Source organism: Neolamprologus multifasciatus, chromosome 10, assembly GCF_963576455.1.
Source record: "Neolamprologus multifasciatus chromosome 10, fNeoMul1.2, whole genome shotgun sequence".
Classification (NCBI taxonomy): domain Eukaryota; kingdom Metazoa; phylum Chordata; class Actinopteri; order Cichliformes; family Cichlidae; genus Neolamprologus; species Neolamprologus multifasciatus.
The window spans coordinates 5,685,836-5,698,450 of NC_140448.1; the positions used below are offsets into that span (position 1 = coordinate 5,685,836).

The window sequence follows — 12,615 nt, forward strand, 5'->3', positions numbered from 1 at the left end:
TAAGTTGACGCACTTTATTCCTAAAACAGAAGCCACACCACCAACTGCTGGCATGGCATTCATATAGAATTATTTTATATATATTGCCGTTTGGTTTTTGTGTCTAAATGTGTGGTATAAAATACTATATACAACAATGTACCTCTTTATTTGAACACAGTGAAGTTCATTGCTGTACAAGTCCTCTGCAGCTACAGCTTTGCTGTAAGGTCTTCACGCTCAAAGGCATGAAACATAATTCTCCACTCTAATTCTTCTGTACATTGTGACAATACAAATATTCTGTCTCCATTACAAAAAATAATACTCTAAAAGCAACCTACTGGGACTTTCATTTTTATGGGATTTTTTCCTCTGGTGTTTTTATTAAGACGATTACATATATCTTAGACCAATTGCTTTAAAGCAGGAAGGTGATATAAACCTTCTCCATTTTTTAATATATAAAAGAGGTTAAGAAATAAGACAAATTATACATTTAAAAACTTACAATAAATAAGATAAATGCAGGCATTTTGTTTGGATACAATTACATCCAAAGGAATAAAAAGGAATTTCATGTCTTAAAACCAAAGATCCATTCTTGGGTTTTTTCCTTGATCAAATATGTCCCTTTTCTTCCAATAATTTTACAGATAAACTTGTCTCATCGATACAGACTGGCCAGTGACTGTGCTGCCATGCTACATATCATGACAACCAATCTGTCATTCTTTCACGTTCATTGAATTCAGCTTCTAGTTTCCCCTCTTTTTTATTCCCTTGTCTCTACGTGCATGTCTTTAAATCACAGGGACAGAATATCCAGTCTCACGGGTGGGGGGTGGGGTGGTGGAGAAGGACTGGCAAGGCTTGGAAAACCATCTAATCCCATCTTGGTGCAGGATCCAGCTCCGTACACTGGTTTTCACTCATTATGACCCCCCGCCGCCTTCTTCCTGTAACAGCCCGATGTTTACAACATGTTCATGATGAAGTTGTACATCTGGTTGAGCACCACAAAGTGAATCGGTAGACACGATCGTCGGTCTTGCGTAGCCGGGTCACATGTCAGCCAGGAGAGGGCGTTGTACTGCTCCAGCACAAATCTGCAGAGGCACACAAAACGGTTACGCTTCAGTTTTCACCGCTTCAACGTCCAATCGATGAACATTAAAACATGCGGCAACTTTTACCAGCATTGTGCACAAAGCAGCGTCGGTCTGAAGTCGGCTACAAATAGAAAACTCACCCTGGAAACAGTCAGCAGGGTGGTAATAGTAATCTGTGCACTCGACCTGATGCAGAGTGTGTGCTGGTGTTGTTTACCTGAGTACATCTGAGGTCTGATTGGAGTCGAGGGGGTGGGAGTGTTTGCTGTGCAGCAGTTCATCTGATTGCACTGAAGACACATGGAGGTGCAAAGAGGCCTGAGAGGAAGCACGGGGGGAAGAGGTGGCGTCAGAGGCATTATAATGAAGTTATCAACCCTTCATTACATGTCATTTAAATAATGACAGCTCTTTTCACAGCAGAAGGGCAGCAGCAGTGAGTCTGCAGCCAAACCCAGAAGCAAATCAAAACGACCTTATTATAAGTACAACACTTTGTTTGTGTGCAATTACGCACAAGGCTTCAATCACACTCGCTCAAGCAGCAACATTCTTCACCAGTCTTACAAATTTACTGCATTTCCAACATAGTTGTGGTTTATTGGGGTGGTGAACCAAGTCTATGCCAGAGCGGTCAGAGCGATGAGCTGAGAGCGGGATTAACAGCCAGCGCTGTTTGTAACGGCCACGCAGAGCTCTGTCGTAAACAAGCGTCAGTGCATTTTAGTAGAACAGCCGACAGGTAATAAAGAAGGTCAGGGCTGCACACAGGATGCTGGTGTTGTTTGAGTGATAATGTTCAGGACGGCTACTTAAGTTCACTAGTAGGGCTGTGCGATATAACCAACAGCTCATATCCTGATATAAGACATCTATCGTCCCGACAACGATATAAATCACAAAAATGTTACACTTTCTGAAAATTCTGTGTTTTGACTGATGCATGAAACGATATATTTTAGATATAAGTTGTAAGGTCGCTGTATCTTTGTATTTATTACACGGCGTGCTGCAGGGAAAAGCTCTAACGTTTGAGTCTGAGGTTTATTTGGAGCACCTGATGGCTCTTTTTTGCTTCTCGTCCGTAAACTCTCTCCACACTCTTTCACCTGATTGTTGCGTAGGTGGTAGAAGACGTTTGTCGTGTGGAGTCTGAGGTGGGGGCCGGCTTCCTGCATAATTACAGGTTTCTGGTTCGTGTCAGACTTTTCATAACCAACCCATGTCCGTGCTGCAGAGGCAGCCCCTCCTTTAGGAATAAGGTCCTGGTTTGTTTTGACTGGTCCTTCTGTTTGTCATCATTTTAGTTTATTTTGAAAAATCTCAACAGGATCTTCAGCTTTATTGTGAAAGGTTTATGTGGAAAATAAACAAGCAGACGCTGGGTTTACCGTCGTTGTTGCTAATGACAACACGTAAAAACAGTGACTTGTCCGTCCGTAGTGTGGTTATTTTAAATATAAGAGAAAGAGAGAACTTTAAAAATTAATATAGCTGCTTCAAAATAAAATAAATAAAAATAAAATATTGCCATAAATAGTTTATTTTGCGACACCACGAAACAAACAATAGCGTGATACAAAACAATGTTTTCATATTGTCATCAGATATATATCATCATATCGAACAGCCCCAGTAAAGATGCGAGAGTATTTTAGTTTTATTTATTTATTATTATTATTATTATTTTATTTTAAAAATCTCAACAGGATCTTGAGCTTTATTGTGAAAGGTTTATGTGGAAAATAAACAAGCAGATGCTGGCAGTGTTGCCAACTCCTCAGTAAGGAAAATCGCTATTGGCTGTCCTAAAAGTCGCTAGAGGTCGCTAAATGACGTCATCACCTAATTTGCATAATTGGTCATGCTAATATAATTGTAACCTACGCTGCTGGAGAGAGAAATAAAAAACGTCCTAAATGCATTTAGAATTTATTTAGAACTACAAATTAAATTTCTTTTAGCAATTATTGTTTTTTGTAATGTCTTTCACATCTTTTTTTAGCGACTTTTTTTTAGAAAAAAAGTCGCTAGGGGGTCTGAAAACTCGCTAAATATAGCGACAAAGTCGCTAAGTTGGCAACACTGGACCTGGGTTTACCGTCATTGTTGCTAATGACAACACGTAGTGTCGTTATTTTAAATATAAGAGAAAGAGAGAACTTTAAAAAATTAATATGGCTGCTTCAAAATAAAATAAATAAAAATAAAATTTTGCCATAAATAGTTTATTTTGCGACACCACGAAACAAACGATAGCGTGATATGAAACAATGTTTTCATATCGTCATCAGATATATATCATCACATTGAACAGCCCCAGTAAAGATGCGAGAGTATCCTTATCCTTAACTAGTACCTTGAGAAAGAGTGGGCACTGGTTCTGAGCCTGCGGACAGGCGGACCAGAACCAGTCGGGTAGTGGGCCGGCTTTGGCCGTGGAGACAAAGTAGCCGAGTGCCAGAGGCTGCTGCAGGAGGTTGGGAACTTCTTCGTGGGACTCCATACGATCGGTACTCTGACCCTGCAACGAGGTGGAAACTCGAGATGAACTTTTTGCTTTCCAAGCGTCATGTTGCACAGCGTGTGTGTTGTGTACATGTCGTACCTTGCTGCCATCACCTCCGTGGTGGTAATGAGAGCCGGGGGAGTGCACTGGGGAGGTGGTAGGCGAGATGTTGATGATGTCTGGATCCACTAAATCGTTCTCCTGGTCGAGCAGGGCCAAGATCTCGATAGCATCAGAGCCATCTGTGGAGAAGAGAGCAGCTCAATAGGATCTGGATTGGAGGGCGAGTGTGCCATTTACTGTAATGCACAATGTGACTGTAAATATGGCTTCTTTCTCTGCCAACAATTTGTCACAAAAGAAATAAGCTGGAGACCCTTGAGGGGGCCATAGATGCAGAAAGCATGTATGCAACCAAACTTAACAGAGTAGAGAAGTAAACGGGGAGGATTTGGAAACAAACACTGACAGGAGGGATCGCTGCGAGACAAACAAGAAACAGCTGCTGAGTGAAAGACAGATAGAGGACAACAACTGACCCGTGGTGGGATTGAGAATGTCGATGTTGGTGTCGATGTTGGAGCTGGCGACCTGGACGATGGCAGAGGTGGGGAAGACCAGGATGTGGGTGCAGGAAGTGTCCTGCGGCGTGCTAAGCTGCGACGTCTGCATGTTTAAGGTGGTGCTGCGGCCAAACACCGAGCCCGTCGACACCGAGTCTGAGAGGACGCACAGAGAGAAAGGGTCAGTGAAGAGACACAATATGAACAAGAATCCATTCACAATCCTTTTGTGTAGTACGAGTGATTAAACTGGTGCTCGCTGAGCAAATTCATCCCGTCCCAATCGTTAAAAGTGATTTAATTTCACCGCACCGTCGTGACTATGTTAACAGAAAAACGTTAGAGCGAAAGCCGAGTTAGAGCTTTAACTGATTAACACAGCTGTGGCATCAAAATGGAAAGAATTGACTGATTAAATATTCATACGTGTTAATTTTTGCAGCTAAAAATCACAGCGTTCGGTTTTCAAAAGCGTATTTTAAAGTGTGCTCACATATACACCACGGAGGAAAGTAGATTGTGAATGTCAGAACAGCTGTTACATTTAGTGCCAACCCCCTTAGTCATAGTCATCTGAGGCTAACACAGCCGCGCTAATCTCTTTCAGCTTGAAGGGGTTTTTAGAAAGGAGATGTCCTCAGCTTGGCATAGCTCAGAATCCCGGCATGATGCACTGACAATCCCCCCCTACTCGTTTCCCAAAATAAACCCATTGATCTGGCGCTCCATCACACTGCATTGAGATCAATGAGTATCTGAGAGGTAGTGCTTTATGAGCGAAAGGTACACGATCTGCCCTGCCATCAATCTGCCCTGGATGGGGAAGGGAAGGGGGGGGCATTGTGATACGCTCCTACCATCCATCATGCCCCACACACACACACACACACACACACACACACACACACACACCAGCGTCGCCTCTCTGGGTGAAGTACTGTCACTCAGATACGACGTGTACATTAAATCGTTTATTTAGTCGTTTTGTTAGTCGTCGTTGTCGAGCGCACACATTGTACCTGGCATGATGATAAAGGATCCCTGTGGCTCCATGGCAACCAAGCACACGCTGAGGATGCTGGGGGTGTCTGAGGCGGAGATGCCGCACATTCGGCACATGTCCTTCAGACGTCGACTCAGCGACTGCAGGTTTCTCCTGTTCAACAGAATGCTCCAGTCTGGGACACGGAGGCGAGACAAAGCGAAGACTGAGCGAATCGTACGCTGGTACGAAAACAGAGCTCGACAATCTGGTTTTTGGCCTCGGCAAACTTTAAAAATAAATAAATAAATGAATGAATGACGACTGTCCTTACCTTTCAACTCTCCGTGCCCGATCCTGCCTAGTCGGCCAATCACCACCCTCCAGGGAAGGGACGTCATCTGCACGAGTCCCAAACACCAATCCCACAGTTTCTGTAAGCCGAGACGCCGAACTGAGCCCTTTTTCCTCCGTGCCCTGCAGAACACACAAACACAAAACCTCGCGTTAGCCACTCAGCAGGGCTTTAATGCAGGACAAGCTGAACCTGTTGTCTAAACTTGAGTGCTAAGCGTCGTGCAGATTAGCTATGAAGCAGACTGAGTGACATCAAGGTTAAACTCTTGTTGTGTAGAGTAATATTAAAGGTTTCGTTTCATAAAAACACGCCACGGTCCAAACGGTGAAGCTGGCAGGTGTGTCACGCTGATGCAGTCCTACCTGTGGGGCACGTCTATGTTGATGATGCAGGTCTCCAGCAGTTCCCCGTACAGGTCAGTGCAGGTAGCCAGAAGCCACCGTTGGTCGTGGGACAAGCAGTAACCTACAAATAGCACGTTGTACTTCTGAGACGCCTCTCCAAACGTCTCCCCCAGCTCTGTCTGCTTGTCCTTCACAGGTGCGAGGATGAACGGCGGCGTGTACAGACGCAGACACTCTGGCCTCTGCAGATGGAAAACAAAAAGATTCAGGATTTATTTTTCACCTCTTCTGCACCAAAGGATAAATACTACATCTCTATCTTGGCTGACTTCCCTTATTATTTATGGACAAATATGCTAATGTGTCTGTGCCGTTGTCCCACCCATGTCCCAGTTGTTTCTCTGAGGTACTTCAAGGCTTCCCAGTGTATAAAAGGAAAAGGTAGCATTGCTGTGAGGAAGGAAGTCAGCTGATCTAAAGCACCCCTTTGTCTAAACTGGGAGTCAAGATCCCATTATGAAGGTCTCAGGGAGCTAGCCAAGCACATAATGGAAAGAAAACTGCGGAGGAGCAGAGGGTTACACGTTCCTTTGGTCCGGTTCCAGTTCCAAGACCCTCTGGGGATGGTTAACTCTGGAAACTATTTCTTTCTGGTTGCACACTCAACAGCTGCGGCTCGAGGCTGCAACACATCAGGTCAGGTTCATGTTTGGTCTGAAACACTGCTGGGTCAGAGTGCCGCCCTCTCTTTGCTCTCGATCGCTCAGAGAATGGAGGCTACCGGACAACAACGCTAACTCACAGGGCCAAAAGAGAGCCGTGAGTTTGACGACGCAATTAGAAGGCAACGCCTACAACCTGGCGTTTGCTGCATTTACCTCTGGGCTCTTCAGTGCGGTGTCTATGGCCAAGCCCGGGCCGAAGCCAGTCAGTGATTTGACGTTGGTGGAGGCGGGCAGCGGCCGTCTGCACTGAGTGAACACGGAGAATGCGAGTGATTTGAGGTGCTGGGCGTAGATGTGGCGGTCTTCACCTCGCACTGGCTGAAGCAGGTACTGGCACGGAATAATCTGGGGTTTAACAGACGAGAAGGAAAGTTTTTAAAACGACAGGTAACCAAACTCTAAACTCTTTACCAACGCTTCTTTAAATGCAACATGAAAAGTAGCACGCGTTTATGGTTGTGTAACAGCACTGCAGTTCCCACGATGAGATGAAATCAAAAGGAGCTCTCCTTTGACATCTACTCACTTGCACAGAAACAGAATTGCGGATGTGTGGAGGCAGCGACTGAAGCATCTCCAGGTAGCAGCGTAGCAGACCCAGCGTCCACACGCTGGACTGTGCGGGCCCCGCCCCCCTGTCGGCCTCCTCGTAGCTAAAGGGGTCCACAATGTAAACAACGATGGCAGGTGGATACGTGACGGCGTGGGACTCCCCATCTGTGGGCACTCCCACCTTCTCTCGCTCCAAAGTGCTGCAGTAAACACAAGGACTCATTTTACGCTCAGCCAACTTTTTAGATCATAAACACTAAACTTTTATTTTTTTGCATGAAAGTAAAGTGTTTGGTATTAATACTTTTCTGTTGGATGGATGAGGGCTGTTGTGTTCTGACAATACCTCTCGGGGGGCTCTGTGGGCCCCTGGGCTTGGCTGCTGGAGTTGTCCCCCGAGGCACCGGTATTCTGGGTACCAGCCTGCTGTCCCAGCTGTCCGCTCTGGGGGCCGCCTCCCTGGCCCTGGCCGCCCATGCTCCCAAAGGGGGGAAAGGAGCCGGGCTTGGCGGGTATCGTGCTGCTGGTCTGGCCTGACGATGTCACGAGGTTGTTGGAGGGCGCGGCGCTGTTGGAGGGCGCGGCGCTGTTGGAGGGCGCGCTGTTGCTGGGAACAGTGGAGCCAGCGGCGTTCGCTGAACCCTGCTGGCTGGCTGTGCTGGAGGTGGAGTTAGATAGTTGTGTGGATGATGACTGGTTGGATGAGGGTGTGGGGCTGGGCTGCGTGAGGAGAGAGCCGTCTAATGCCTGTGATGCGAGGTACGGAGCTGTATCGAGAAACAACACAGGAAAGAAAAGCATCGTTGGACTTTTATCAATAAGACTGAAAATAAAGACACTCCATTTACTACTTTCAGCATCCTCCTACTCTGATCACGCTTCTTTGGAAGCTCTGCTCGCTTAAAGCAGTCAAGGTTCTCCTTTTTATAACAGCAATATATTAATAACTACACCAAGAGGTGTTAAAAGGTGGGAATTCATCACCAAAGAGCTGAATGAACCACATTATCAGAACGACCAGCAGCCAGAATCAAGCACGTGGTAGGAAACGTCAGCGTGACGTACCGAGGTTGTGGCGGCACACTTGTGCATAGAGTTTGAGCTTAGCGAAGGTGTCACTGTTGCTGCTGGCAGCCTTGAGGAACCAATCACTGACGGGCTGATCCACGGGGGTCTTGGCTCCGTTGCCACCAACAAGGACGATGCCATCAGCGTAGCCTTTGGAAATGGGCCGGTGCTGTCCCAGACGACATGACTGGAGGGAAATGGATAAAAACAGAGTATGATACATAAGTTTAATGTCATTAGTTTGATTTAGCTAAATGTGCTGAGAGGAGTTGTTGTGTGGTGAAAAACTAAAGCGGCATCGTAGGCGGACGTTTAATCCTCACCTCATAAACAGCGGTGAGGTCTCTGAAGAAGGTCTTGGCGCCACTGAGCAGAGCCTCGTTGTCAGGACAAACAACCAGATAGCCGATGTCCCGCTGGGAGCCGAAGGGATCCAGCAACAGCTTCTCCCAGTAGGGCAGACCGAATGGAGACAGCACCACAAAGTCGTACTCATAACCCACTAAGAAGGTGGGGATGGGCAGAGGCTCCGGGGACTCGTCTGTGCCTGTGGAAGTGATGGAAACAGGAGAAGAGTGAAGGTAAAACCAAAGAGGTGGAAAGAAGCCGAAATAAACCAAAGAGTAAAAATAGTTAACTGGTAAGATGTCACATTCAAACTTTCACTGTGAGGTCACCCAACAATGTGACAGCTCCTCCCAGCAGAACCACAGCAGAGGTTCACCCACTACTGATGTGACTTCAGAGCTTTGCTACCTCGAGATTCAAACGTCATCCACAACGTTTCTTAACCCTTTAAAGCCGGTCAGAGCAGCACGCTCTGTTTTGCGCAACTATTTTTAAATCCCTGTAGCTCTGCAACCACGTGAGCTAGCGCAATAATGTTTTTTGCATATGAAACCGGAGGAGTTGTACTTACATCTTATGCCATCAGCTTGTCCTCGGTCACAGTTTCCTTCCACATATAACTTTGTAAAAACTGCATAAAAAGCACTTGCAGCAACAAAAACATAATATTCCAGAAACACGCTTTGCCGATCCGATCAGCTGTTCATAACACTTCCTACGTTGGAATAGACGTCAGTGCGAACTATCGCATGTCCGCCATGACCTGCCCGAAACCGGAAGTGACGTCATTTTCGCAGAAATGTAGTTTTTTACCATCAAGGCCTCATGAGCCTATACTGGTGTTTTTAAAAGTTATGTTTGACTTTATGACTTTCTGTGTGGTTTCTGGGATGCTTAGGACTCATATTGCACTGCTGGAAATAGTTTATTTTGATGCACATGCTGCTTTTTTGCAAATTTGCATTATAATATTTATTTTTTCCTGCAGTGTATAAAAATTGGTGTATTTCAAAAATAAAACTATGAAGACACTCAAAATAAATTTCCTGTGGTGGGAAACTATTTTGTGCAACTTTTTTGTATTTACAGTTTTGAGGGATAAGCCTCTTAAATTTCTCTAACTAGAAATATATGTTAAAAAAACAAAAACGATTTTACATTTTTTTGTAGTTTATTGCACTTTCTTGCAATTTATGTAATTACTATGCACTTAATGCAGACATATTATTAAAATCTGGGCTATAATGGTTGTATTGATGTATATCAACTTGAAATGCTCCCAAAAATGGCTCCACAGCATGTAAACATATAATATAAGCTCTGGTGGACTTGGTTCTATGGTAGGTCTTAAAGGGTTAATCATCCTTATACTACAAATTAAGTCTTTTCTTTTCAGTCAGCACTTTTGCACTCAGACAAGCAAGATTCAGGGATTCCCCTCAGTCTGACACCTCTTCATGTTCTGTATCAGGAAACGAAAACAGTCGATTGCTAATACCCGTCGAGCGAATAGCAGCGAGGTCTCAGAGTTTAACACAGGATTTACCATAAGAGCCCCGTCCAGCCATCTTGTGGAACTGCTGCCAGGTGAGGGGACCCTGAACGCCCCATGACCGCACCGTCCTTTTCTTCTGGATTGCATCCTGGAGTACAGGCTGCAGGGACATCAGCACCCGCAGCACATCCTGAGAGCACAGCGCACTCACGTCCACCGCTGCAGGACAGATTAATCACAACACCAACATTATGGGGAACAAACAAACACACAAAACATGTCCATGTCCTTCCAAAGTCAGACTTTTAGTACGTTTAATTAGATATTTTTCGTCACAGATTAGACGTCCTGGACTTTAAAGATGGTGTTTAAAGCAGATTCTTGCGTCCTCACCGTTTTGTTTGGCCCAGTTGTGCAGACAGGTGCTCTTGACCAGCGCCTCGTCCACCTTGCCTCCTGACATGTTGTCCATGAACTGCCTGCCGTGCTCCATGGCCATGTAGCAGTCGCTGCGGTAGTCCCTCTCCTCTACCCGTACACACGGGGGTATAGGAGCCCCGCCCGGCCCCCGAGTCACGGCGTCATGCTCCAGAACTGAGATGGGTGAAAAGGGGTTTGTGCACTGATCCTGCAGGAGCAGAATCAGCTCGTCCGAGATCTGCTCGCTCCTCCCGGCTCCGTTTCTCTCCAGCGAGGAAAGCCGCAGCTCCTCGAAGCGCTTTTCCGCCTCTCTGCTGACGTCCGTGCCGCGGCCGATGATGTCCAGCTCGTCCTCCAGGAAGAGGCCCGAGCCGTTCCCGTAGCGCCTGTTGACCACGGCGCTGAAGCCGCAGCTGCAATGTTTCTGGGCCTCGCTGACCGGGTCGCTCAGGTACACGCCGGCGTCCGCTCCTTTGATGTTCATGTTGCACTCGCAGATGCAGCAGCTGTCGAAGTTGCAGTCCTTGAAGAGGTTCATGACCGTCTCGGAGAGGATGAGGGTGACGTAGAGGCTGTGGGCCTCGGGGATGGAGGGGACCGTGGCCGGCTCCACCGAATTCAGCGGTCGGCAGGTGGAGGGGGTCGACGCCGCCGGGGAGCAGAGGTCAGAATTCTCGTACTTGATTGAACCCTGGACGCTGGAGGGGCCGCGTGGCGTGCGGGGGGTGCGAGGCGTACGGGGGGTAGGGGCGGAGAAGCGGGGGGTGGCGGGTGAGGGCAGGATGCCGGTGCCACCGCTGTTACTCGGTGGAGCGCTGTTGATCATGAAAGGCGTCTGGGTTTGAGGGGTGTACTCTTGGTCCATGGTGCTGCCCACACTGGGGATGTTACTGAGGAACGAAAGAACAAATTAGACACGTCGCACGTGCACGACAGAGGGTGTAACTGCGGTGTAAAGATACGGGAGACACCACACAGTTGTATGCAAAACATGGTTCTTCTCTGGTGCAGTAACATTCAGTACACCGCTTGAGATAACCGCAGACTGCATCCACCCGTCTCGCTGAATTTGTGAAGACAATTTGAGTAATAAGGCAGAGTGGGGTCAGACTGCACACACGTTTACACATGAGGGGACGAGAATGCAGCAGGGAGAGAATGAGAAACGGGTATAAAAGGGAAGACATTCAATAAACATTTCAACACGCTTCCCTCTGAGGTGAGGGACATTTCTGGGTTTGCAAGCAACTGTGAGGAAGCAGAGAGAGAGTGTGGGGGTGGGTGAGCACATCATGTCCCTAGCTGCATGTCGGGGGAACAGCTCCTGGCGCAGACCCATTCGAAGGAAGTCCCAGCACAACACTCTCCAGCCAGGACACAGTCGCCATGGGATGCAGATGGCAAGGCAGCGCCATAGCAACAATATACAAAGTGCTTATAGACACCTGTCTGCCCACTCAGGCTCAACTTAGCATTCATATAACTTAAACCAGAACCTCACTAATGTTACAGTTATTCAAATATACACTGACCACCTTCTTTGCTTGTTATGCTCTACATCTGCAGTCACGCTCCAGTGTCCTCGAGAGAGAAATGTTCTGAAATGATCTGCATCATCAGGCAAAAGTATAACCCTGCAGATGCAATTAGTTCTGCTTTAAAAAAAAAAGACTTCTTGTGAAAAAAAAGCAATTAAAAGCTGAGAAAGAGCACTTCCTGTAAGTAAAAAGCAGCGTGTCTCGTATTTTTAGCAACTAGCGTTTGGTCCAGTCCGGTCATTTGCTTTAAAGGGTTTTTATTATTTATAGAAAATGACATGGTTTGTTATGCAGTTTATCAATATGCATGTAAAGTAACACTGGTTAATACTGAAATAAGAAGTGCATCATTAAAAAGAGGAGCAACAGAGAGTAGACAGCAATCAGCAAACACAAAGCTGATGTGAGGGTCGACCGAAGAACGGCAGAAAAACCAAACGTTTCCATGTTTGTGTGGAAAACAGCAGCGCTGCATGTGTGTAGCCAACAGCAGCACTGACAGGTCTACTATAGCCGGCACGCTGCTATGAGCAGCTAGGTGGCATGGAGCCGCTGTGGGGGCCCATCTCACCACTCCGGTTATAATCCTCGCCTTCAACCAAGAAGGCATTTTACACTCGTA

At 46.7% G+C, this 12,615-nt stretch overlaps 2 protein-coding genes across 3 annotated transcripts in view; one reads left to right on the plus strand and one right to left on the minus strand.

The window, feature by feature from the left end:
- Positions 1–12,615, plus strand: part of nherf4b (NHERF family PDZ scaffold protein 4b) — a 350,895-nt gene that overhangs the window by 82,129 nt on the left and 256,151 nt on the right. The gene's annotated exons all lie outside the window — the stretch shown is intronic.
- Positions 1–12,615, minus strand: part of med13a (mediator complex subunit 13a) — a 139,260-nt gene that overhangs the window by 67,735 nt on the left and 58,910 nt on the right. The window contains exons 16-30 of one of the 2 annotated variants that reach the window (XM_085173979.1): positions 10,429–11,345; positions 10,087–10,254; positions 8,516–8,739; positions 8,190–8,379; positions 7,471–7,891; positions 7,099–7,324; positions 6,726–6,917; positions 5,866–6,089; positions 5,480–5,622; positions 5,183–5,341; positions 4,140–4,319; positions 3,700–3,842; positions 3,451–3,615; positions 1,309–1,409; positions 1–1,088 (exon numbers count right to left, since the gene is read on the minus strand). In XM_085173979.1, the coding sequence (XP_085030105.1) occupies positions 956–1,088; positions 1,309–1,409; positions 3,451–3,615; positions 3,700–3,842; positions 4,140–4,319; positions 5,183–5,341; positions 5,480–5,622; positions 5,866–6,089; positions 6,726–6,917; positions 7,099–7,324; positions 7,471–7,891; positions 8,190–8,379; positions 8,516–8,739; positions 10,087–10,254; positions 10,429–11,345 (3,586 nt within the window). In that variant the 3' untranslated portion in view covers positions 1–955. Of the gene's footprint in view, positions 1,089–1,308; positions 1,410–3,450; positions 3,616–3,699; positions 3,843–4,139; positions 4,320–5,182; positions 5,342–5,479; positions 5,623–5,865; positions 6,090–6,688; positions 6,918–7,098; positions 7,325–7,470; positions 7,892–8,189; positions 8,380–8,515; positions 8,740–10,086; positions 10,255–10,428; positions 11,346–12,615 lie in introns of both variants that reach the window. The other variant, XM_085173980.1, reaches the window with a different exon arrangement.